Source organism: Ochotona princeps, chromosome 13 (genome assembly GCF_030435755.1).
Source record: "Ochotona princeps isolate mOchPri1 chromosome 13, mOchPri1.hap1, whole genome shotgun sequence".
NCBI classification, from domain to species: Eukaryota; Metazoa; Chordata; class Mammalia; order Lagomorpha; family Ochotonidae; genus Ochotona; species Ochotona princeps.
The window spans coordinates 45,920,163-45,943,046 of record NC_080844.1 but is presented as its reverse complement, the minus strand read 5'-3'; the positions used below and the strand labels follow the sequence as shown (position 1 = coordinate 45,943,046).

Sequence of the window (22,884 nt, the reverse complement as noted above, 5' to 3'; positions counted from 1 at the left end):
CTCCCCCTTGACTCCCTGTGACCGAGTGCTCCCTTAGGCATGCAGTACCCACTTTCTTCCCCCTCTTGGCATCTCTCCTGACTCCAGCCCAGGCTAACAAGATGCCACAGGACCCCCACTCCATACTTTTGCCTCATTCTCTATTCACACTCACTCTCCCTTAGTGGAATTGACCTCAACCCAGAAAAGGGCAACCAGGCATTTTGTGTTCAGAGTAACATACAGACAACTGACTCCTGCCTTTTATGTTGGGTAAACTGGATGCTTCCTAGGCAGAAAAGAAATGAAGAACAGGAATTAAATCCGCCTGGCATTCAGAGGGCACTAGGCACGAAGTTAACTTTCACTTGAGTGACCTCATTCATTCCCAACAGCCACACAGAAAGACTATTAAGAAACCCAAGCTCAAAGACAAAGTAATCTGGCCATCTCACTGTTGGGAAAAGGTGCAACTAAAACTAAAATTTAACTTACGTAATTTCAAAACAGGCTTTTTGGTTCATAAAGCTTTTTTTTTTCATGGTTTATGTTTATCTGAAAGGCAGATTTACCTACAGAATAAGGTCTTCTATCAGCTGGTTCATTTCCCAAGTGGTTGTTAACAGCCAGGGTCGAGCTGATCGAAGCCAGGAGCCAGAAGCTTCTTCCCAGTCTCTCACGCAGGTGCAGGATACCAAGGCTTTAGGTCATCCTCTGCTGCTTTCCCAGGCCACAAGCAGGGAGCTGGATGGGAAGTGGAGCAGTCAGGATGCAAACTGGTGCCAATATGGGATGCTGGTGCTTGCAAGATGGAGGATTAATGTCACTGCACCAGCCATGATGATCTTCCTTCTTAAATTAAAATCCTTATTAGTCAGTTATTGACTGAGTGAATGTACCATGTTGGATGGGAAATGCTGCTTTCCTGACTTTCAGGCTCATTAAAGAATGTAACCAAGCAACTTCTGAGATTTGGTGCCCTAGTCACTCTGGGAAAGTTCCTGTAAGTGCTCATTCCCTACCACTGCCCAACGGCATTCACACGGGGTTCAGTTTTCATAACCATTGCATACACACGGTCTACCAATCCTACCAGGAGAGGAGTAGCAAGCAGTTTTAAAGACAAGAGGACTGAAGTATAGCAAGGTGCAAACAGTCCAGGGCACCCAGCCAGCATGCAGCACACCCACATTTCACCCTGAGGTCCACTGCCCATGGACCTTATGTTCTTTCAACTTGGCCACTGTGTCTTGCACAAACACCCTCCTGGCCAGTCCTTTGTTCTTCTGGGGATTAAAATGGCAACCCAGAGCCCCAGCTGTGCTGCTGATCAAGATCCTGCCCTCGCCAAATCACCTCTGGCTTCAGCCCTGGCCTTCCCAGATTTCCATTCCTAACACAAACTTTATTGTTTCCATTTTGCTTCTCCCACCCCAAGTCAACTCAGTGAATCCACTCTAAGCATTGTATCCTCAGTCACTGCACAACCAGAAAAGGCTCCAGGAGGGCCAGTGTTAACACATAATGGGTTAGGCCTCTGTCTGTGATGCCAGTGTCCCACCTGGGGGCTGGTTTCTGTCTCTGCTGTTCCACTTCTGATGCAGGTCCCTGCAATGGCCTGGGCTCCTGTGACCAACACAGGAGCCCCAGAAGAAGCTTCCAGCTTCAGCCTGGCCCAGCACCAGGGGCCAGCACATGGAGTGAACCAGCACATGGAAGATCTCTGCTCACTGTCCCTCCCTCTGTAACTCAAGACTTTCAAAATATATAAACTTAAAAAAAAACAAACAAACAAACAAACAAAAGAAACAAAAAACTAGGCCCTGCTGCCAACAGTTTCTCTCCAAGTACTAAGAAAAATCTTCTCAATAAGGCCCTTCCCTGCATGCCCACAAACTGGGTGTCAGTACAGCCATACAATGCTGCAAGCTGCGTGCCATTTCCCATCCCTCAGGTACAGAGGCTGAGGCCCAGACAGGTGACTTCTCCCAAGCTAGAGTCTGGAAGTTCCACATGGGAGCCTAACCCAGAAGCTATCTCCAAAGTCTCCACTGCTATGCATCACACAAATACTCTTATGACTGCACTGAGGGCTGGGTTTTGCTGAAATATGACCCAAAGCACACAATTCAAAAACTTTGGAAACAATATTGTAAGCCCACGGTCCTCCTATCTCTAGCCTGACATGGCAGCCAGTCTTGTCTCCTGGGTTCTTAGCCACAGGGCAATCTATGAACCCCACCATCTCCTATGCGCCTCTGTCTAGGTGGCTGGCTTCCCCAACCTTCCAGGGCCTCACCAGAGAACAACCCTTCTAGCAGCAGGCCTGATGGCCTACTGTTCTCATCAGGTGTTTCAGGTCCTTCCAATACTACAGAAATTCTGGAAGCACATTCCCCAAGGAGGGCAGAGGGGATAGAGTCCTGGTGAGAGTTAAGATTAAGCGGCCACTGAGAAGAGAAGACTTTGAGCAGAGACCCCAGCAGGCACGTTGAAGCTCACGCCTCTGCTGACTAGACATGTCCTGAGACTAGAAACAGGCCCTTAGTGAGAAAGTCAGGCAGGGAGGAGGCTGACTTGGAAGCAGGAAGGCTGGGGTTCCTGAAGTAAATGCTTAAGCCCTGGCTATGGACCTGTCCCACGGCTAAGCTTCCTTCTGGGTGTCCTGCTTCAAATGGCAATGTGGCTGATGCTCTTTCCATCCATATCACTTATCCAAGGTCACACAGAATGGTGACGTAGTATGCAGAGCCTTCACTCTCAAATACTACACCATATTGCCCTGCAGGGTATATATTCAAAAGGGAACAGAAAACCTAGCCCAGATGTGATTAGACCTTGGATTAAATGGCAGAATGTCCCCAAAAGATAGAACTGACCTCAACAATTAAGGTGTTAAGCAAATGGAATAAAACAGCAAACTTGGCTAAGGACAGAGAGAAGGCTTCCAAGGCCCAGAGCCAGTTACTGGGAGAGGAGAAGGTGATTGCAAGGAGACTACAGAATGGCTTGCAGCCCAGAGGGTGCCTTGGCACAAGGCAAGGAGGTGGCTTCTTCACTCCTGGGACCGGGCACCAAGGTCTGCGGCAGGACACAAGTGGCTACAGAGGGGAACTGTAGAGAGGTTTGGCTCACACTGGGGAAAGAGGTAAGGTGGCCAGGTGTGGACAGAACCCAAGATCAATGGAATCGTCCTAGGAAGGAAGGGGCTGAGAACACCAGTCAGGGCGTGGACCCCAGGCTGAAGTGTAAGCTATCGGATCCAGTGTCTCTCCCAAGCAGGATCTGGCAAAGTAGTTTGTGAGCCCAGAATATGGGTAACAGAGGAGAGCTACACATGAGCAATTCCAACCCATCTGCATCACAGGACAAATCAGGGCCAACAGCCAAAATGATTTTTAAAGATTTCTGCAACTCATCAAAGGATTCTCTTCTTTTTTGGGATCCATCATCTGGCCTTTTTCTTGGCATCATTAACAGCAAAATCCTCTAGATACAAAAGAACAGAGAGGTTATTGGATCAGGAGAAACAGAAGCCACAGCAGAAACACAGGCCTTCTACTTTTCTCCAATTCTTGGGTAACTATTCATCTTCCAGGAACCAGCTTAGATGCTGTCACTTCCTACAGGGAGGCCCCACCATGACCATGGAGCTTAGTTAGGTGACTTTTCTCTGGGAATCTCTCAACTTTTCATGGCCTGCTATCTCACCCAACAAACTGACAATGCCATAAGTAGTGACTAATGCTGTGTGTAGAACAGAAGCAATTCAACAGTTAACTCCCCGCTCTTTCCTAACACTTGTAACCTAACTACATTGAAAGGCATGGACTAAATTAAACACTGGTGTGACTGTCCTGGTGTCTTGGGGTGTGAGACAATGAGGAAGCACCCAGCTGCTCACAGCTTTCAGGACAGAGAGCTCAGGCCTTCCAGTTCGCCCCAGGTCCTAGGCTAAGTGCATAGCACGGAAGTGGCTGACTATGCAGGAAAGGTAGCCTACATTTTTCCTCCACTGTGGTCCTTCTTCTAGGATGCATCCAGGTACCAAGACGCACCTGCATGCCCCAACCTCAATATGGGCATCTCTGGAGGATACTTCTCCTTATGCTTCTTACGTTTTGCCTGAGCGAGGAGAGAGGGAAGGAACACATTTAGACAACACTAAAGTCAAGTTTCTGAATCATATAATAAATGTAACCAACATCACCATGGCCATTTATTAAGTGCTTGCCAGGCACTGTGCTAAAGCTCTGCAGACACTGCTCTGCCTCATCCCACAGCCCTGAGGTAAATATTTTCACCATTCCCCTCCCCCCACCTCTACCTATCAGCATAGTTGAAGAAACTGGGGTTCAGGGAGATTAAGTAATCAATCAAGGACAAAGTGAGCTAGGAAGTAGCAAGGCTGGAGATCTGTGGCAAGCCCAGGAGAGCCTCCAAAGCCAGGCTCTTCAAACTCCAGGTTAGACTGCTGCCCACTGAAAGAGAAAGGACACACATACCCTCCCAGGTAACAGCAACGAATTTCAGGTGGAAAGAGGCCATGGGTAGGTGAAGGTAGTGTAGTTTTTAAATGTCTCTCTCACTCTCAGACTCAAACTCTCAGAGGAGCAGAGTCGGGATGAGCTCGCCACAGGGGCATTTTGTCTCATAGGCGTTCTCCTCTAAGCCTCCACTCCTGACAGCTGATTACTCAATGTGCCGGTTTCCTTCCAGCAACCTCTAGAATGCAGAGGTCAGCCAAGCTTGATGACATAGAACCAAAGATACCTGAGGAAAGAATCTCATTACAAAACGCCCTTCATCCCTGAACTGCTGGGACCCCAAAGCATGCAGGACAAGTCAGACACAAGCTTTAGTTCTACCCTCATTTGCCAGGCCTGGCACCATCCTTAGTGTCCTGATCAATGCCCATGTCCAGTCCCTCCTGGTTCTCTATCACGGTCTAGGTCCCTCCCCTGACCAGAGGCCCCTGTGGCTGAAGGTTACGTGTGTGAGGCTTTGTCCCTCAAAATGCACCAGAACTGGGCTTGGAGCAGTAACCTAGTGGCTAAAGTCCTCGCCTTGCATGTGCCAGGATCCCATATGGGTGCCGGTTCTAATCCCGGGAGCCCCACTTCCCATCCAGCTCCCTGCTTGTGGCGTGGGAAAGCAGTTGAGGACAGAATAAACCCTTGGGACCCTGCACCCACGTGGGAGATCCAGAAGAAGCTCCTGGCTTTGAATCAGCTCAGCTCTGGCTGTTGCAGCCACTTGGGGAGTGAATCAGTGGACAGAAGATCTTCTCTGTCTCTTCTCCTCTTTGTATATGACTTTCCAATGAAAATAAATAAATCTTACAAGATGCCAAGACCCATGCGGGTTACACCAAATTGGCTGAAGACAAACAGGCATGGGACCCAGGGTGAGGATGAGCAGAATTGACAAGATGGACCTCCGATGGACACAATGCCAGGGAGAGCGGTCCTACAACCCAATCCATCCAAACACTTGCTACCAGTGAGCTTCTGGGGGAAAGGCACCCGTCTAGGGCAAAATGTTGCGGTAATGGGGTCCTCTGCAGAGGAACTGGCAGGAAGTTTAAGAAATCACAGTGGGCAAGGCCTAGAGGACAAGCAGCTGGATGTCCCAGACAAGGGGCAACCTTGTGCAACGCCCTGAGCTATTTCTGGGCCTACCCCGTCAGGGTAACACTAGTCACAGAGGGTCATTGCCTGTAGCATCTGCTCCAGACTATGAGTCTTCCGTGCGGAGCCCGGGGCTTGGAGGAGCCTAGAGGTAGAGCTTTGCTCTTCAATATAACTTATCAAGTCCACATGGGGAGCATCGCCCAAGTGGATGGCTTTGTAATCTCTGGCTAGTTCACTTTTGGCGTTCTCTCCTACTAAGCAGAAGCTCCCAGAATTGTTAAATGTCTGGACTGCTTCAGGCCCCATACTGCTAGGATCTAACACTCATCCAAGGTAGGAGATCAGGGGTGTTGATCATCACAGAACATTTTCCACAAAGTACACACATATGTCAAAACTCTTCTATTGTCCTTTTCCCTATAGTTCCTATCTTATACCTCTGTTTTGTTGACTCCTAACCCAATAAGTCTGTTCCTGTGCTGCTCTCAGGCTGGGAACTGCACATTGATTTTTTGTTGTTGTTGTTAAGAAACTCAAGAGCCATCTATTCGTGAGAGCACTGAAGGGGTAGCAGCCTAGGAGACTGTGGGGCAGAGAAAGGAGTGTCTCCCCACACTAGGCTGGCCCATTGATAAGGACCCTTCGCCTCTGTCTCCTAACAGATTCAGATTAATGATCGCTCATTCCTAATTGTCAAATTTCTTTTCCTTCATCCTGTGTCTAATCACCAGTGACAGAAACCATTACGCAAATGAGAGCAGACGACTTTCCCCAACTGTTCACGTTGGTAAAAACCTTGTAATTTAGAGCTCTGATTTGTAGGGGAAGCTGGTCTCCCCCAGGCAACCTGGGCATCTGCTCATATGATGCCCAGAATAGCCCCTCCTCCCTTCCTAGAACTCTAACCCCCCAACAAATATTTGACTTCACAATAGTTATTCTCTGTGGCTGCTGGTATTTAGATCATGGCTGACCTACTACATGGGCCCAAATAACCATCCTTCCTCAGTGTGTGCTGGCCAGGATGGGGTCAGCAACTCTTGCAGGAATGCTTCCTCTGCTGTGAGCACAACTGGAGCCCCAGCGCCTTAACCCAATTAAGAGGAGGAGGTTCCATCTCTGAATTCACCGGGGACAGTGATGCAGAAAGTGAATCAAGATTCTCAAGTGATCATCTGGAACTAGTGCTTCAATTCTACTGCTACACAAGCACGCTGTAAGGTGTTACAGGACCGCTTTAAACACATACAAGTTCCTCAGGAACCTAGAATTCTGTCTGCCCATGGCTTCTTCCAGTACTCTTAACTCACAATATCACTTTCCAGGCAGTGTTCCCAAGCTCAGAGGCGTGCTCACCCTGACCTGTAGCTAGCTGCTGCATCCTCTTGGGCTGAACCCACCTTAAAAGGCCTGGGGGACAAGGAACAGAGGCAATGCAGGACAACATAGAAAGCAAGATGTTTGCAGGCAAAGAGTCTTGGGTTTGAACCCTGATTGCCACTTAAGCTCTCTGATTGTTTATTTGTGAAGTGAGGATATCTACCTTGTAGGATAGTGAGGAACAAAGATAAAAACACTAGGCACATATTGGATGTCTAAAAACCAGGTGTCACTACTATATTATTCAAGGATCAGGGCCAATCCTGTACAGGTTCCAAAATTAGCCTCCTCCCTCCCTCTCCCTTGGCCATCTCAGGTCGGAACTGTCAGCACAGCACCCAGCAAGGGCCAGCTGAACGGCACACGCCTCGCTGCTGTGCATCACCCACTCTTTGAGTGCTGAGCCAGCAGCAACCTGCTGAGTAGAAAGAACAATCTGCTTTCTTTGCAACTGTGGCTGTGGCCACACTTGTCCTCCAGCTGTCTTGTTCTCTTTGATGCACTCTTTCCCATTAGAGATGGAGGGATAGAGACCACTGCAGTCCTGTTTCCCAGCATTAGCTATATTTGAAACAGCTACACTTGAGAAGGAACCTTGTCTGCATATCCACACTGCATCAAAGAACACCAGAATGAGGTGTTCAAAATAAACAGCCATCCTCACGATACACACACACAAACACACACACAGAGCTCAGTCCAACAGGGCACTGTAAACTGAGTGTTGGGGTGCCATAGTTCAGACACTGGGAAATAAACCTTTGGGGGAAAAAAAGGAACCAAAATAAAACCAGAATCTTGCAATTCCCTCCTCCCTTCCAGGGAGAAGGGGATGATACAAATGGAAGTAGACACAGGGCTACCACCCCGCCTAGTTCCGGAGATCCCATTCCCACTGAATAGCTGTGAACGATGGCTTTTCAAGCTGTGCACTCCACAGCTGCCCAGCTGTAAGCTGCAGCTCTGAGCCGGGTGCCTGTTAAGTAACCAACGGAAAAAGCCATTTTCTTCCCATGCTCTACCAGGCACCCTGACTCCTGAGGGTGCTGTGGAACACAACACTGGGACTGGCAGGGGTGCTGGCTTTCAAGAGGCAAGGGTACATTTTCGCCCTTGCCCTGAGGTGGATGAAAGGTAGTGAGTTAGCTGCCTCAGCTTGACCCCATTTCATCTCCTGAGCCAGGAACTCAGCAGGAGTAGATGTGACCTGGGCAGGAAGGGTCATCATGGGCCTGCAGGTTCTAGCCAGTTAGCCTAAGGCAGGCTCTAGTGAGACCTGACCAATAAAGAATGGCTAAAATCCAAGTTAAAAAGCTTTAGGCAGTAATTCTGAGGAACCACAATGCATTGTCCCACTGAACAAGGTGAGCATGGAGACTGGCCGGTGCAGGCACACATGCGTATGAATCAAAGTGTGTGTGGGTACACGCACACATGTACACGTAAACACACAGAGGCTTGCACACTTAGAACCTGAAGGAACCACAGCTACAACTCCCTGGATACCTAGCACAGGGGAAGAGCTGGTGCTGAAAGAGAAAAGCTGCGTGTGTCTGTAATTTGGAATTTCTGCACAATTCTTGGTTCTTAAGTCCCAAGGTTCCTTCCTGTGTATGGCTTGAGCTTATAGGTCCCAGCTGGAACCCTGGCTAATTCTCGCTCACTGGAAGGCATTCTAGGCTCTTCAAGACAAGCAACTCTCTCAGTCATTAGAGTCCCAGTAGCTATTCCCTTCTGGCCTAGAACCCGACAATGTAAAAACCCAGTGGAAGGCTGACTGCCCCAACGGTCAGCCTAGCTCTGGCCCTGTAGTCCAGATGCAGCGGGGGCCCCAGAGCATCTCCTCTCTCAGGCTGAGGCACTGAGGTTACAGGAGACAGGGCTGAGAGCCAGAAGTAACATCCTGACCCAAAAGAAGGGGAACCAGGACAGATACACACACGTGTGTGTACATGGACACAGACATCCCAAGGTTGACAGACCAACACGCAGACACGATGACAACCACAAGCTGGGACTCAACACACTGAATGCAGGACTTTAGGGGGGCAGAGAGGGGAGGTGTTGGGGCACCAGAGGCAAGGATAAGAAGTCCCTCCAGATGGCAGTGGAGTGCCAACCACCCTGCCTCGCCCCATACACCTTCCTCCAGGCCATGGCAAGAGTCCAGTCCATGAAGTGCAGCGTGCAATTCTAGTACTTGGAGGCTCCTGTCCTCATCAATGAAGCGGTGTGGCCGGGACAGCAGTCACCTGGCAGGAGGCCTTGACTCCTGGCAGGCTAGTTGTATCGGCCCTTGATCATTGTGTTCAACAAGGGCCCCACCTGTAAAGAGACATGAGGAGTCAGTCAGAACTGCCTGTCCCTGGCCTTGGACTTGGACCAGGTGTGTCCAGAGGCATACAATGTCCAGCCAAGGAAAGGGACAAGGTTTCCACACAATCATATGAACTTTAATCAACTGGCTTTCTGAAGGTCAAACCAGCACTGTGGGCATGCCCTCTCCTCAGGATCCATCTTCTCTTACTGTCTCTTTCATAACACACTGTAAGAAACAACAAACTCATGAAAACCAAGGGAATTAATGACACCCAAGCACCCAAGAATGTGTCTGCCTCTCCAACATGCCCTCAGCATATTAAGTGTCTCTATACCCTCAACAGAAGGTCACATGCAACTGGGGCTTCGGCGCTCTCCTAAGCCCACAGGTGATGGAGGCCAAGGCTACCTACAGGAAGGAGACGTGCTTTACCAACAAAAACCCTCTTCTCTTCAGTTCAGGCCAGTGGCACACCTGTGCGGGAAGCAGGTCTCAATATTGCCTGCAGCAGCCACAGCACAGCTGGGAGAGTGCAAGGAGATGCTTTACTGCTCACTTCCCATTCCAAAAGAATCTCCACAGGGGTCCCCAGCTGGCACATAAACCCCATGGGAAACATTACTACTAGCACGGAACAGATTATAATTGATCCGCCACTCAAGCCCAGCTCTCACAAGAAAACAAGAATTTTCTGAACATGCCCATAACCTCTTTGGAGAGAAAAGATGGTGGACACTGAGAGGCGGTAAGGACAATCTCATGACAATCCTGACTCACCTCTTGGGGGTTCCCCAAGGCCTCCCCAAGCATCTTCTCAATGTTTCTCATGATGGCCACTTTCTGATGAGCTTTGAGAGGATATTCAATTCTCTTAGGGGTGGGAGCACCCTACAAAGGAAGCGGCAGTAGGCCTCAACGTCATTTTCTTGTTCCTGGAAACACCTTCCCTTCTAAGAAACCCAACTCAAGTATCTTCCTTTGCATCTCCTCAGAATCACTTCCAGGGATAACCAACCACCCTGCCCCAGCCAAGGCCATTTATTATACCTACCTCACCCCAGCCCCAGTTCCATCTGGAAGAAAAAAAAAATCAACTATATTCACCTTATACCAGAAGTTCACAGTGATGGTAATCCCCCCATTTAGTAATGACTCTATGTGATGCCACCTGCAAGAGACAAACAGGCTCCTGTTTACCAATGCTTTTCAGAGGGAGGGATGGAAAGCTAGCTAGTATCCAGTTAAAGAAAACCCTGATGACAGTATCTTTATGTTCTTCTCTGAACCACACATGGAGGCTAAAGACAACAGCAGTCAAGTTCCAAATATCCAAGAGCCAAGCAGTTTTCCACGGTTTCCCTAGCTGCAAGCCTCTGGGGTTCCTTGGACTTGAGGAATTCTCCTTTCCTGGCAACTGTGCTGTCCTTTCCCCATATGCAGCACACTCCATGCCAACCTTCCTGCAGACCACAGAACACCAATCCTGCCACAACTCAAAAAAATCACTAATATACTCCTCCACACCACCCCAAGGAGTGGGAAAGAAACCTCCCAAGAAGCCCCCAGCCCTAGCCCCCTCCTCACCAGTACATTGGGATGTAAAGAACATCACCAGGGCCAACCACTGTTTCATAACCAACCACGTTTTGGAAATTTGGGAACCTCTCATAGTCAGGATTGTCAAAGTCCACCTATGAGGTTCAAAAGAAAGAAAAAAAAAATTAGTTCATTGCCAAATCTTTATCAGTAACTGCAATGTGCCAATTAGTTTGGTATTTAAAAAGAAAAAAAAAAAACTTTCAGTCTTCAGAATTTATATTCAGCATAAGATGCAACACACTTTAAATTCCCTCACAGGATGAGGTAAGGCAGCCCATGCTTTAATGCCAAATGACCCTAGGGTTCAGGTGATTATGCGAAGTGAAATTAGGCAGACATGGAAAGACAGAGAACTGCATGTCCTCTCATTTGTGGAATGTGAGGAAGTCATTCTGGAAGTGTGAAGCTCGGGGAGATTAATGGAAGTGGGAGACAACGGGCATGACACTGTACTGTGGTACAGTGCGTAAAGCTGCTGCCTGCAGTGCCAGCTTCCCATATGGGTGCCAGTTTGAATCTCCACTGCTCCACACCTGCTGCAACTCTGTTAATGTGCCTGGGAAAACAGCAGAGAATGGCCCAACTCCTTGGATCCTGTACCCACATCAGAGAACCAGAAGAATCTCCTGGCTTTAGCTTAGCACAGCCCTGACCATTGTGGCCACTGGGGAGTGAGCTAGCAGGTGGAAGATTTCCCTCTAACTCTGCCTTTCAAAGAAAGAAAATATATGTATTTCTAAATTTTCACTATTAAGAAAACTACTTTTATGGGGGAAGGGTTTGGGGTGAAGCGGGGGGAATCCCAGTACCTATGAAATTGTGTCATGTAATACAATGTAATTAATGAATAAATGAATATTAAAAAAAAAGAAAACTACTTTTTTATTTTAAGATTTATTTATATTTGAAAGGTAGAGTTACAACAGAGGGAGAAGGAGAGAGAGAGGGAAAGACACAGAGAGAGAGAGATCTCTTCCTTCTGCTGGTTCATTCCCCAAATGGATATAATATTGGAGCTGAGTCAGTCCAAAGCCTGGAGCTTAATCGATCCAGATCTCCCATACGGGTGCAGGGGCCCAAGGCCTTGAGCCGCCCTCCACTGCTTTCCCAGGCCCAAAGTAAGAAGCTAGATTAGAAGTGAACCAGCCAGGACTCAAACCGGTGCCCATACAGGGATGCCAGTGCCACAGATAGAGATCTAACCTGATGTGTCATAGCACCAGCCCCAATAAAATAAAATCTTAGGAAAATACACAGAACAAGTGCTAGCACTGAACAGCACAAAGTGTGATTATAGTTTGTGGTACTGCATTATGTACTATATGAGGAACTGGAAGAGAAGATTATAGGTTCTAAACAAAAAAACAATACAAAGAGGGAAAGGGAAATCCTTGAGCCTACGGAACTGTACAATAGACTGATAGACAGACAGATAAACAGACAGACAGACAGATAGATAAAGACGACAAGGAGGAGGTGAGGATTCTAACTGCCTGATTTGACCAATGCAGTGTCCATTTGTTGAAAAGAATTGTTCTATAGCCCATAAAAATACACATAGATTGTGAAACCTAGGATATCCCTGGGGTCAGAAGACATATTCCATGGTTTGAGAACAGGAGGAAGTAAGACTCATCTTTCACCCAAACCTTCACAAACTTCCTCTATAAAATAAGCTCTAAGCCATAAAAACACCTACATGAAGAGCTAGGTAGGTGCCGCTCCAAGAAAGGAGATGTATCTGTATCTGTTGGCCACGGAACCAACCACATAACTCACTGAGATCCAGGAAATATGCAAAGTGACATATCCTGATTTTTTCCCCTCCCCATATTAAAAAAAAAAAAATAGCATACCTGACAAAAGAAACCCACACTTAAATCCAATGGATGCAAACAGTTTGTTGCATGAACTTGTAAGCCAACCAAACAGTAACCCCAAGTCCACCAGCGTAAGTGATGAGGATTGCTCCTGGGAATTCCACTTGTGGGATTATTTATACTTACAACATGGGGTAACCACTACAGGAATCTGGGCTATGTGAGCTACATAATGAAATCATGTTCTGGCTTTGCCAGTAGGACACAACTGATCTGTAATCCACGCCTGGAACACAGGACAGTGACAGCCCAGGCCTTGTGCCCAAAGGCACTACCAGAATCTCAAGTTCCTTATCCTGCTCAGACCACACAAGCTCACCTGGCTCTGTCTGTCACATGGGTGATGGACAGGGTATGGGTAGAGGCACTCAAACTGATCCGGAGGGAACAAGATACATCGCTTGTGGCCTTTAATCTGAGCAAAGAAGTTCTGCTGCTCATCATAGTGAGCAGGCGTCACATTTCCTGTTGGGAGAAAGACACCATCTTACCTATAGCAGTAACACCACCACACAAGTTGAATGCAGAGCCTGTGCTGGTGGAAAACCCAGTCCCCCCTCCTAAGCAAATGCCAGGCAGAAGCAAAGAAACCCTAATTACAACTCTCAGCAAATTAGATGTTACACTTTTACAGGTAATTGGTCTAGCTCAAGGTATGGGTCTATGACCAACTAGAGAAGTAGACTTGTCCAAGCAATGGCTGCTCTTCTTAATAGAAGTGTAACAAACTGTGTATACATGTACTTTCCTTGATCATGTCAAGAACTTAGGGAAAGTAAAAGAGTTAAAAATGCCCGTTATCAACAAGGCATGCACAACCTGCTTTGTGGGATTAACCAGTCATTTTGGGTTGTATAAATATGTACTTGCTGTGAAGTTTTCTAGGAACCCTAAGATTCTCACACTTTGCTCCCACTTCTGTGCACCTGTGAAATCAACACTTCTTACAGCAACATCGGGGCTGCTGATGCTCACTGAGGGGAAACTTATCAATTATGGAAGAGAGCATTGTATAATTTAAATAAACCACAATGGGGCAAGTATTTGCTCTTGGGGTTAAGACCCCCCACATTCAACATAGAGCGCCTGAATTCATTCCAAGTTCTGTTCTTGACTCTACATTCATGATAATGCAGACTTTGGGAGGCAGGGGCGATGGCTCAAGTGAATGATTCCTGCTTCCCATGTCGGAGACCTGGGTTGAGTTCTCAGTTCCTGGTTTTGGGTCAGTTAGGGGCTGCTTTGAGTATTTGGATAATGAACAGTAGATGGGATAAGTCTATTGTAAAAAATCTAATACATAAATAAAGGTACATTATTAAGATACCACGCTGAATTAGAAGTGCATCTCTACCTAAGAGATCCACTTTTCTGTGACCTATCACAGCAAAGGAAAGCAAGAGAAAAACTCAAATAAACCAGAACTGGCTCCTTCCTGCTTGGTCAACCAAGAGTTGGCTTCCATACAGCAGTTATTACCAATTCATAAACTCAACTGCTAGAAATCTTTATTGACATGGGCAGTAAAGATCCAAGTCTAAAGAAAGAACAAGCAAGGGACAAGAGACTTCACAGCTCAGCGGTAAACAACAGTTAGTAATTCCTTTGCTTCCTTGTTCAATTCAGTTTAGTTCCCATTTACCAAGTACCTACTAAGGGCCTGGAACCAATCTAGCGCCAGAAACAAAAATAAGACAATGAACCTCCCTAGCCTAACTGGCCTTTAACAGAACAGCAGAAGTCTGCAAAAGACAAATAAATAAAAACACAGTCACATGCTTGCTTATGTCTGCATAAAATCACCTGCAGGAATCCCGAGTGGCTAGTCATGGGTGCTGCCTCAAGGAAGAGAAACTGGTAGATGGGCGGAAGAGCGATTTATCACTGCATAGTTCTTTATATATTTGGTTTTTGATATCCATCATCTATTACTTATTTAAAGGGTGGGATTTACACTGAAAACCCAGGAGAAATATAATCTGAATGAGGTCAAAGAGCAGGAGTGTTTCAAAAGGGTCTCTAGTACTCCAAGGCATGCATTCACATAGCGTCTGAGAAGCAGAATGGGAACTTTCCAGGTGCATAAAGCTAGCTTCTTCAAGATTTAACATACATGATCTCTTTTAATCTTCACCACAATGAGGGTACTTCACAAAGTTCATTAAAAAAAAAAACTTACTTTGAACAAAAAAATTTTGAAATCCATGCACACAGGGTTCTTCAAAAAGTTCACCAAAAACGTGCAACATCAAAAACCTACACATGAATTCCAAAATACTTGGGCATTAAAATAAGCTTAACTTTTAATTCCATTTTCCCACAAATTTTCTGAAGTCTCCTCAGGTTTAGAAGGTATTTTATCATGTTTCCTCAATAGATGAGGTCGAGGCTTGAGAATTAAGGAACCTGGTCAATCATGGAACTAATCAGGGATAGGGGATTAGAAATCAGGTTTATGCAAATTTGAGTCAGGCTCCTGGCCTAAAGATTTCTTACCTTCCATGCCAATGAGCAACAGGTTAGAAGTCAGCTGCCCCCAGCCACGCTTTCCCTGTTGCTTATTAATCCAGTTCCAGTTAAAACCCAAGAAGTCCATGACAATCTTCCTGCCCACGGTATCATTGAGTGTTTGCTGCAGATACAACCTACATTCCCCAAGAAAAAACTTCATTAGTACAAGCACCCCGCAGTCCCTGGCATGGTATCCCCGAGGGTGGAAATACAACCACAGATTCAAACCACCATCTCCCACAGAGCACTGCTAGAATCTCGCAGGTCCACCATAAAAATGCACATACAGATTCCTGGGAGCCTATTCACAGACCCCCGAATGCTGAATCAGCCTTGCCCCAGAGACATCGGCTTTGGCCCCTGAGGGCCACTGTGGAGGGTAAGACTCATCCCTTCTGGCCAGAGGTAGTCTTACAGATTCCCTTGAAGCCAGGTTTCCTTATTGAACTTGCTTTGGTCAATGAAATATCCACAGCAGGAACTTGCATTGCTGCAAGTGTGACCTTTTTTTAAATTTACTTATTTTTAATGCGAAGGGCATGCTTACAAAGAGAGAAGGAGGGATGGAGAGATAGAGGGAGAGAGGGAGGGAGAGGACGAAGAAAAGAGAGACAGACAGACATCTTCCATCTGTTGATTGATTCCCAAATGGCCGCAGCAGCCAGAGCTAGGCTGGTCAGAAGCCAAGAGCCTGGAACTTCTTCCAGGTCTCCCATGTGAGTCCAGGGGTTCAAGGCCTTCAGCCATGCTCCACTGCTTTCCCAGGAACATTAGCAGAGCTGGATCAGATACAGAGCAGTCAGGATGCACACTGGTGCCCACATAGGACACCAGCATCACAGGCAGAGGTTTAACCTACCATGCCATAGCACCATCCCCTCAACTGTAATTTTTAAAAAGCTGTCCAAGGTAACATGTCCAAAGTTCCAGATAAGTGCTTTTGGGATAGTTTGGGTTCCCAACTGAATAAGATGACATGACCAAGGATGAACATGCAGCAAGAGTGAGACACAAAACTGGCTTTATCATGCCACTAAGCTCTGGTGTGAATTCCAGTTCATTTTAACTAATTCAGCCAGCCAGTCACAAATATCAGCTTTCTACAGCTAAGGGAAGGAAGACATAATGCTAGGCTCCAACTACACTCGAGGAAAGTCAGAAGTTATTTAACAGATACGAAAACCCAGACACACTTGATCAAGTCCCACAGGACACATTTACTAAGACAGCAAACCCGAAGAGAAGACCAGAGTAGCCCTTTCTAGTCCTAAGAACCTTACTTCAAAAGGCTCAAAGGCTTTTCACTGCCTAGAATTGTTAACCTTTTTTTTTAAGGTTTATTTTACTTATTTGAAAGGCAGAGAAAGAGAGAGGGAGAGACAGAGAGATCTTTCATCCACTCCACAAATGACTACAACTGCTAGAGGTAGGCTAATCCAAAGCCAGACTCCTGACACTTCTTTCTGGTCTCCCACATGGGTGCAGGGGTCCAAGACCTTGGACCTTCCTCCACTGCCTTTCCAGGCCATTAGCAAGGAGTTGCATCGAAAGTGGAGCAACTGGGACTTGAACCAGTGCTCACAGAGGTTACTGAGGGTGATCACAGATGAAGTTTATTTGCTACCTCACCTGCTGGCTCCCAGAATCATGTTTAAGGAGATACTATTTAGAAACGTTGATAGCAGGTTGGCATGGAACAGTGGGTTCCCTGTTTGGGTCCTGGTTGCTCTGCCTCCTATCCTGCTTCCTGCTAATCACCTGGGAAAGCAGCAGATGATGGGTTGAGTTCTTGAGGCCCTGGCCCCACATGGGAGACAAGACAAAGACAAGTTCCTGGCTTCTTATTTCAGCTTGGCCTGGCCCTGGGTGTTGCAGCCTTCTCGGGAATCAATCAGCCAACTGAAGATCTCCCTTCCCATCCCCAAGGCCTGTGTGACACTTTTGAATAAATCTTGTTTAAATGGTCTGTGGAAAAATGAAATTAAAGGTAAAAGAATTCTTGCTAAGCTGGAAACACTAGCTACCTTTTTGAGGGCATGGAACCGTCAAGATTTGAATGCGACCTCTGGGCTTTACCCTGAAATTATGGTATATACATTCACACACAAAGTTTGAAAATAACTCAAAGAGTCAGAGCTAGCTCCTAAACAAGAATCTAAACAATATACCTGAATAGTAAATGCTTGAGATCGCTAAAAGAGGATGCAAAAATCTTTTATCCTGTAATCACTACAACACATTATTACACAAAGTGGAATTGGTTGGTGCCAAAGTCAGATGATAAGGCAAAATTTGCCCATGGTAAAAACTTTCCTAGAAAACTTTCCAATCTGTGGCTGGCATTGTGGCGTAGCACATAAAAACACCAGCTATGATGCTGGCATCCCATATGGGCACTGATTTCAGTATTGGCTGCTCTTTTCCTGATTCAGTTCCCTGTTAATGCACTTGGGAAAATGCTTGGGCCCCTGCACCCATACAAAGACCCAGGAAAAACTCCTGCTTTTGAAACTGCCCAGCTTAGGCCATTGCAGTCATTTGGGAGGTGAATGAGTGGATAGAAGATCTCTAGTTCTCTGTCTCTTTCTCTCACCCTCCCTCCACCTGTCCCGCTGTTGCAGCCATTTGGGGAGCAAACAAGCAAATGGAAGATCTGACTCTTTCCTTCCCCGCCCCTCCGTATCTGTAACTCTGCCTTTCAAATAAATCGATCTTTAAAGAGAAAGCCCTCTATAGATTACACCAATGGGTCACACACAGTGATACAAAGTGCTCTCATCACAAGTGGCAAGAGGCCTCAAAGGACAGAAATCTGCATCTTCTCTCATGCTCACTCCAGGAGCACATGCCACTCAATGGACTTCTGCACTCCGCCAGCACCACTACAGCATCATCAGTCTCTCCTGCACATGCACAGTGGGCTCAAGCTGAGGAGACCGACACATGAGATAACTCAAAGTGTCTTGGTCATACATAAAGGACAGAACAATGAACAGTTCTGACCTCAGGAATGCTTTTGGTGAAAATTCCATCATGATAAGCTCTGAGTGTCAGGAAGAGAGAGAAAAAAGATATTTTGAGATTTTGAGCCCCTTCATTTAGCCACATGCTGCTGACATGGACTCAGGAGACTAAAGAGAAAAGGCCTGGGTGGACAGCAACTGTGAATGACCTGTCAGTGGCAGCTGAGGGCCTCAGTGAGAGCAACAGCCATGTAACAGTGTGGGACAGAATGCTGTCTGGGACTCAGACAAGCAGCTGTCCTCAACACAGAGGAGTCAGTAATCTCCCAGGCTGTCTTGTGGTCGTTATGACAACCTAGAGCATCAGCACCCTCTCTTAAAATCCAATCTGAGTAACCTTTGTTCCACAATTCAAACAAAAGATACAATCTTTCAGTCTGCTCAGAAGGTTTCCTAAACACTACAATCAGATGCCCATGTTTAAAAGTCAACAAAAACCCTGCTTTTCAGCGTTACTTGAAAGTTATTTGGGCTGCCCAATGGAAATGGGCAAACGATGACCCCTCCCACTGCTCGGGACCTCGCACACACCTGCAGCGCAGTGTCACCACAGCATCCACCCTATGATACCCCTTTCACCTGACCGACCTTTCCAAGCAAGCGCGGATCTCACTTCACGACAAAAACAAAACCTACAGACTGACCATTCAAATCATGTCCTGTCCCTCGGATTACTAGTCCACTACTAAGAATTCAAACCCCTCACAGGATAGAAAAGCAGAATATTCACTCAGCAGGAAGCCAGTAATGAGGGATGCCCTTGTCCATCCAACTCCCACCACACCTCCCAACAAGCACATGCAAGGAAAAGGGAATGCCCGAAACCTGATGGAAAACCCATGCTCGGGGAACTCACCTATCTTCCCCGCCACGCTGCTGGATATCCTGCAGCTTCTCAACAAACTCCTGAAATTTCATCTCCTCCCTGTTGGACCGTGGCTTGAAGTTCTGGAAGTTAGCCATCTTCTTCTCGTCGTAGTACAGGAACTTGTGGGTGCTGGCACTATACACGGAGAAGTCTCCGTTGCCAATGTTTTCTTGTAGGTATTCCAGGTCCCATTTCAGGGCGGGATACACAAGATTCGTGTCGGTCAGCACCACAGGCTCCTGCGTCAGGCGACAAAAAAAAAAGAAAGAAAAGGAAAAAAAAGGCAGTGCTGATAAGGGGCAGGTGGATCCCGCTCCAGGATTTCAACTACTCCCCAACTCCTAAACACTTTGTCCCTTACACCACCCGCCCCCAAGCCCCGTTCCCCCTCGTCTTCCCCTCCATCTTGGCGGGCTCAGCAGCCCGGCCGGCCCTCTCCCTTATCACCTGTGCTCCCCATGGGTCCCGTCCTCCTCCCCTCAGGGAGCGGCCCCGCCCCCCACCTCATTCTCAATCAGCTCCTCCGCCCGGGGGTCGCTCTGACTCAGACGTGGGATGGGTCGGGTCGGAAAGCTGTAAGTTCGAAGCTGAGATTCATCCCAGGCGGGACCTGGCGTTTCAGCCTCCTCCCGGGACTCTCCAGAGCCGGAGGCCGTGGCCTCAGACGCTGTCGCCGCCATCTCCGCCGCTAAGGACGGCCCCGCCGGAAGCGGAAGTTCCCCCTATTCCGGACAAAACCCACAACGAAACCATAGAGATGATCCAGCGACACCCGGAACCCGGAGCCGAGGCTGTGGGGGCGCGCCTCCTAATGGTTACCGTACAGTTCTACACGCCAGGCTCCGCTCTTGAACCGGAGCCCGACCTGGGAGCCACTGAACAAGGGGTCAAGACGAACTATTGCTGCCTCAGTGCGCACAAGAGGCCAAGGCGGCAAGCTTAGGTAGGCACTGACCTTTGCATCCATAGGTGTGAAAGACGCAAACTCTATCCACCTACACCGGGTTGGGTAGGCAGCTGAGATAACCCAGGTAGCTGGGCCGTGCCACCCGTATGGGAGACCCAGTTGGAGCTCTGGGGTCTCAGCTTCAGCCTAGGCTAAGCTGTTATGGATATTTGAGGAGTAAACCAGCCGATGAGAGATCTCTCCCTGCCTTTCTCCTCTGTTACTGCCTTTTTTTTAAAAAAATTTATTTTTATTGGAAAGGCAGATGTAGCGAGAGGAGGAGAGACAGAGAGGAAGATCTTCCGTCCTTTGACTCACTCCCCAAGTGGCTGCAACTGCTGGAGCTGCGCTGATCTGAAGCCAGGAACCAGGAGCCTCTTCTGGGTCTTCCACGCGGGTGCAGGGTCCCAAGGCTTTGGGCTGTGCTCGATTGCTTTCCTAGGCCACAAGTAGGGAGCTGGATGGAAAGCGGGGCTACTGGGATTAGAACCGGCGTCCATAAGAGATCCCTGCACGTTCAAGGCGAGAACTTTAGCCACTAGACTACCATGCCAGACCCTGTCGCTGTCTTTTAATTGCAATTACCACATGGATAGATTTTTTTTGGTGGAAGGCTGCAGACTTTAAAGGGCTAGGCAAAAGTTATCATGGCAAGTTGAATTCCTTTAAATCAAGGTCTAATGGCTTTTAACGTCATTCCCTTTTTCTGCCTATACCATCCTCTTTCTTACTTGAATAGATTCTTGCCACAAGACCAATTGTGAGGAGTGATTGAAACATCCCATCTTGGACCCTGTGCCATTTCCTCCTCCTCACAGCTCACGAAATTCGCGCCATTCTGGTTATCCACCAATCAGATGTAACCCAGTATCTCACCTGAGACTCCTACACCCAATCTCTCTTGGGCCCCTTCCCCAACCCCCGCCCACTTACCAATCATCTTTAGGCAATCACCGGTGACAATCTCAGGCACCAATCCCCTGGGGCTTACCTTCAAACCCTCCCAACCCCCCCCCACACACACACACAGAGGCCTTGCAGGCTCACCTGAATGACAAAAAGGCCCCCAGGTGCCCCACTTTGTCGTTTCCTCTTCGCGCTCCCACCAACTCCGTCCCTTCCCCTGCCCTGGCAGCCCCTATCCTGCCACCACGTTAGGAGACAGGTCCCTTCCAGGTTTCTCCCCCTCCACCCCTGCTCCCGTTCCTACCCTGGTGGAATAAAAGACCTACTAAGCACCTTGCTGTGTCTGGGATTTTGGCTTCCAGTAAACTAACTGTAAAAATAGGACTTGGCTGCGGGAATTAGCTGCACGGAACAACGTACGAACTTTAGGAACTTAAAGTACGTTTAAAACCTAATACCAATGTTATTATTAGTGGCCAGCCCCGGACATCTCACATTGTTGGACGCTCCAAATTAGTTATGAAAGATTATACCATTATCTTTATTGCTTACTTACACAATTCTTGTGACTACTTTTGGAAGGTTGAATTCTAAAATGGATAGCAAAATTCGCATCCCATGGTGTACACATTTAGTATAAATCTGTTCCCTTAGGGTCTGGTGGAGTGGCCTAGTGGCTAAAGTCCTCACCTTGAATGCACCAGGATCCCATATGGGCACCAGTTCTAGTCCCGGCAGCTCCACTTCCCATCCAGCTCCCTGATTGTGGCCTGGGAAAGCAGTTGAGGACGGCCCAATGCTTTGGGATCCTGCACCTGTGTGAGAGACCTGGAGGAGGTTCCTGGCTCCTGGCTCCAGATCGGCACAGCTCCAGCCATTGCAGTCACTTGGGGAGTGAACCATCGGACAAAAGATCTATCTCTCTGACTGTCCTCCGCTCTGTATATCTGACTTTGCAATAAAAATTTTTTAAAAAAATCAAATCTTTAAAAAAAAAAAAAAGTCTGTTCCCTTAAATGAAAGCAAGACTTGTAACTAGGATAGGGTATCATTCATATAGTTAGGTTACAATCCGTGACAAAGATGTACTTAAGAGCCCCCAATCAGTTAATTTTGAGTTAATCAAGTGGAGTTTATTCTATGTGGGCCTGACCTTTTTACTGACCTTTTTACTCCAGCCTATTAAATCTACAATAGGAAATCAGAGACAGAAGCCTGAGAGATGTGATAGTGACAGCTTGGAGCCTGGGCCTCACTCCAAGTTCCAGCTTCCTGCTAATACATATATGGGAAGGCAACAGAAGATGCCCCAAGTACTTTGCTCCCTGCCACCCATGTGGGAGACTCAATCTGAGTTCTTGGCTCCTACATGTTGCAGGATTTGTGCGTGTGTGTGTGTGTGTGTGTGTAAACTGGAGGGTGGAAGATGTCTCTGACTGCCTTTCAAATAAAATGAAAAATAAAAAAAAATCATTTTGGCTATAGATGCAACAACCCTCAACACAATACTGGCAAATGGAATCCAGCACCACATGAAAAAGGACATTGGGCTGCCTCCACTTTTACCTAGTATAAATAATGCTGCTATGAACATTCTTGCACATGTTTTCCCGTGGTTAGGTATCTTCAATTCTGTTGGCTATCTACCAAAGGGTAGAATCATTAGGTTTTAGACAGGGGGGCAGTACGGTAGCCTAGCAGCTAAAAGTGCTTGTCTTGCATGTGCTGGGATCTCTTATGGGCACCAGTTCTAATCCCAGCAGCACCACTTCCCATCCAGCTCCCTACTTGTGGCCTGTGAAAGCAGTTGAGGACAGCCCAAAGCTTGGGGACCCTGCA

The 22,884-nt window shown here is 47.4% G+C and overlaps 1 protein-coding gene across 1 annotated transcript; it reads right to left on the bottom strand.

Annotated features, from left to right (window-relative positions):
* Positions 1 to 7,087: 7,087 nt before the first annotated feature.
* Positions 7,088 to 19,928, bottom strand: HIF1AN (hypoxia inducible factor 1 subunit alpha inhibitor). Its single transcript, XM_004579959.3, has 8 exons — positions 19,697 to 19,928; positions 19,182 to 19,432; positions 15,288 to 15,436; positions 13,111 to 13,256; positions 10,897 to 11,003; positions 10,417 to 10,480; positions 10,090 to 10,200; positions 7,088 to 9,317 (listed from the first exon to the last, which is right to left on the bottom strand). The coding sequence occupies exons 1-8, from the start codon at positions 19,871 to 19,873 to the stop codon at positions 9,273 to 9,275; spliced, it is 1,050 nt and encodes a 349-aa protein (XP_004580016.2). The 5' UTR covers positions 19,874 to 19,928; the 3' UTR covers positions 7,088 to 9,272.
* Positions 19,929 to 22,884: the final 2,956 nt, after the last annotated feature.

Coding starts and splice junctions, on each gene's coding strand:
- HIF1AN (XM_004579959.3), bottom strand. CDS start 19,873: ATGGCGGCGACAGCGTCTGAGGCCACGGCCTCCGGCTCTGGAGAGTCC. Junction 11,004..13,110: donor CATGTGACAGACAGAGCCAG/GTGAGCTTGTGT, acceptor TGAACCTCATAG/GTGGACTTTGACAATCCTGA. Junction 10,481..10,896: donor CTTTACATCCCAATGTACTG/GTGAGGAGGGGG, acceptor TGTCTCTTGCAG/GTGGCATCACATAGAGTCAT.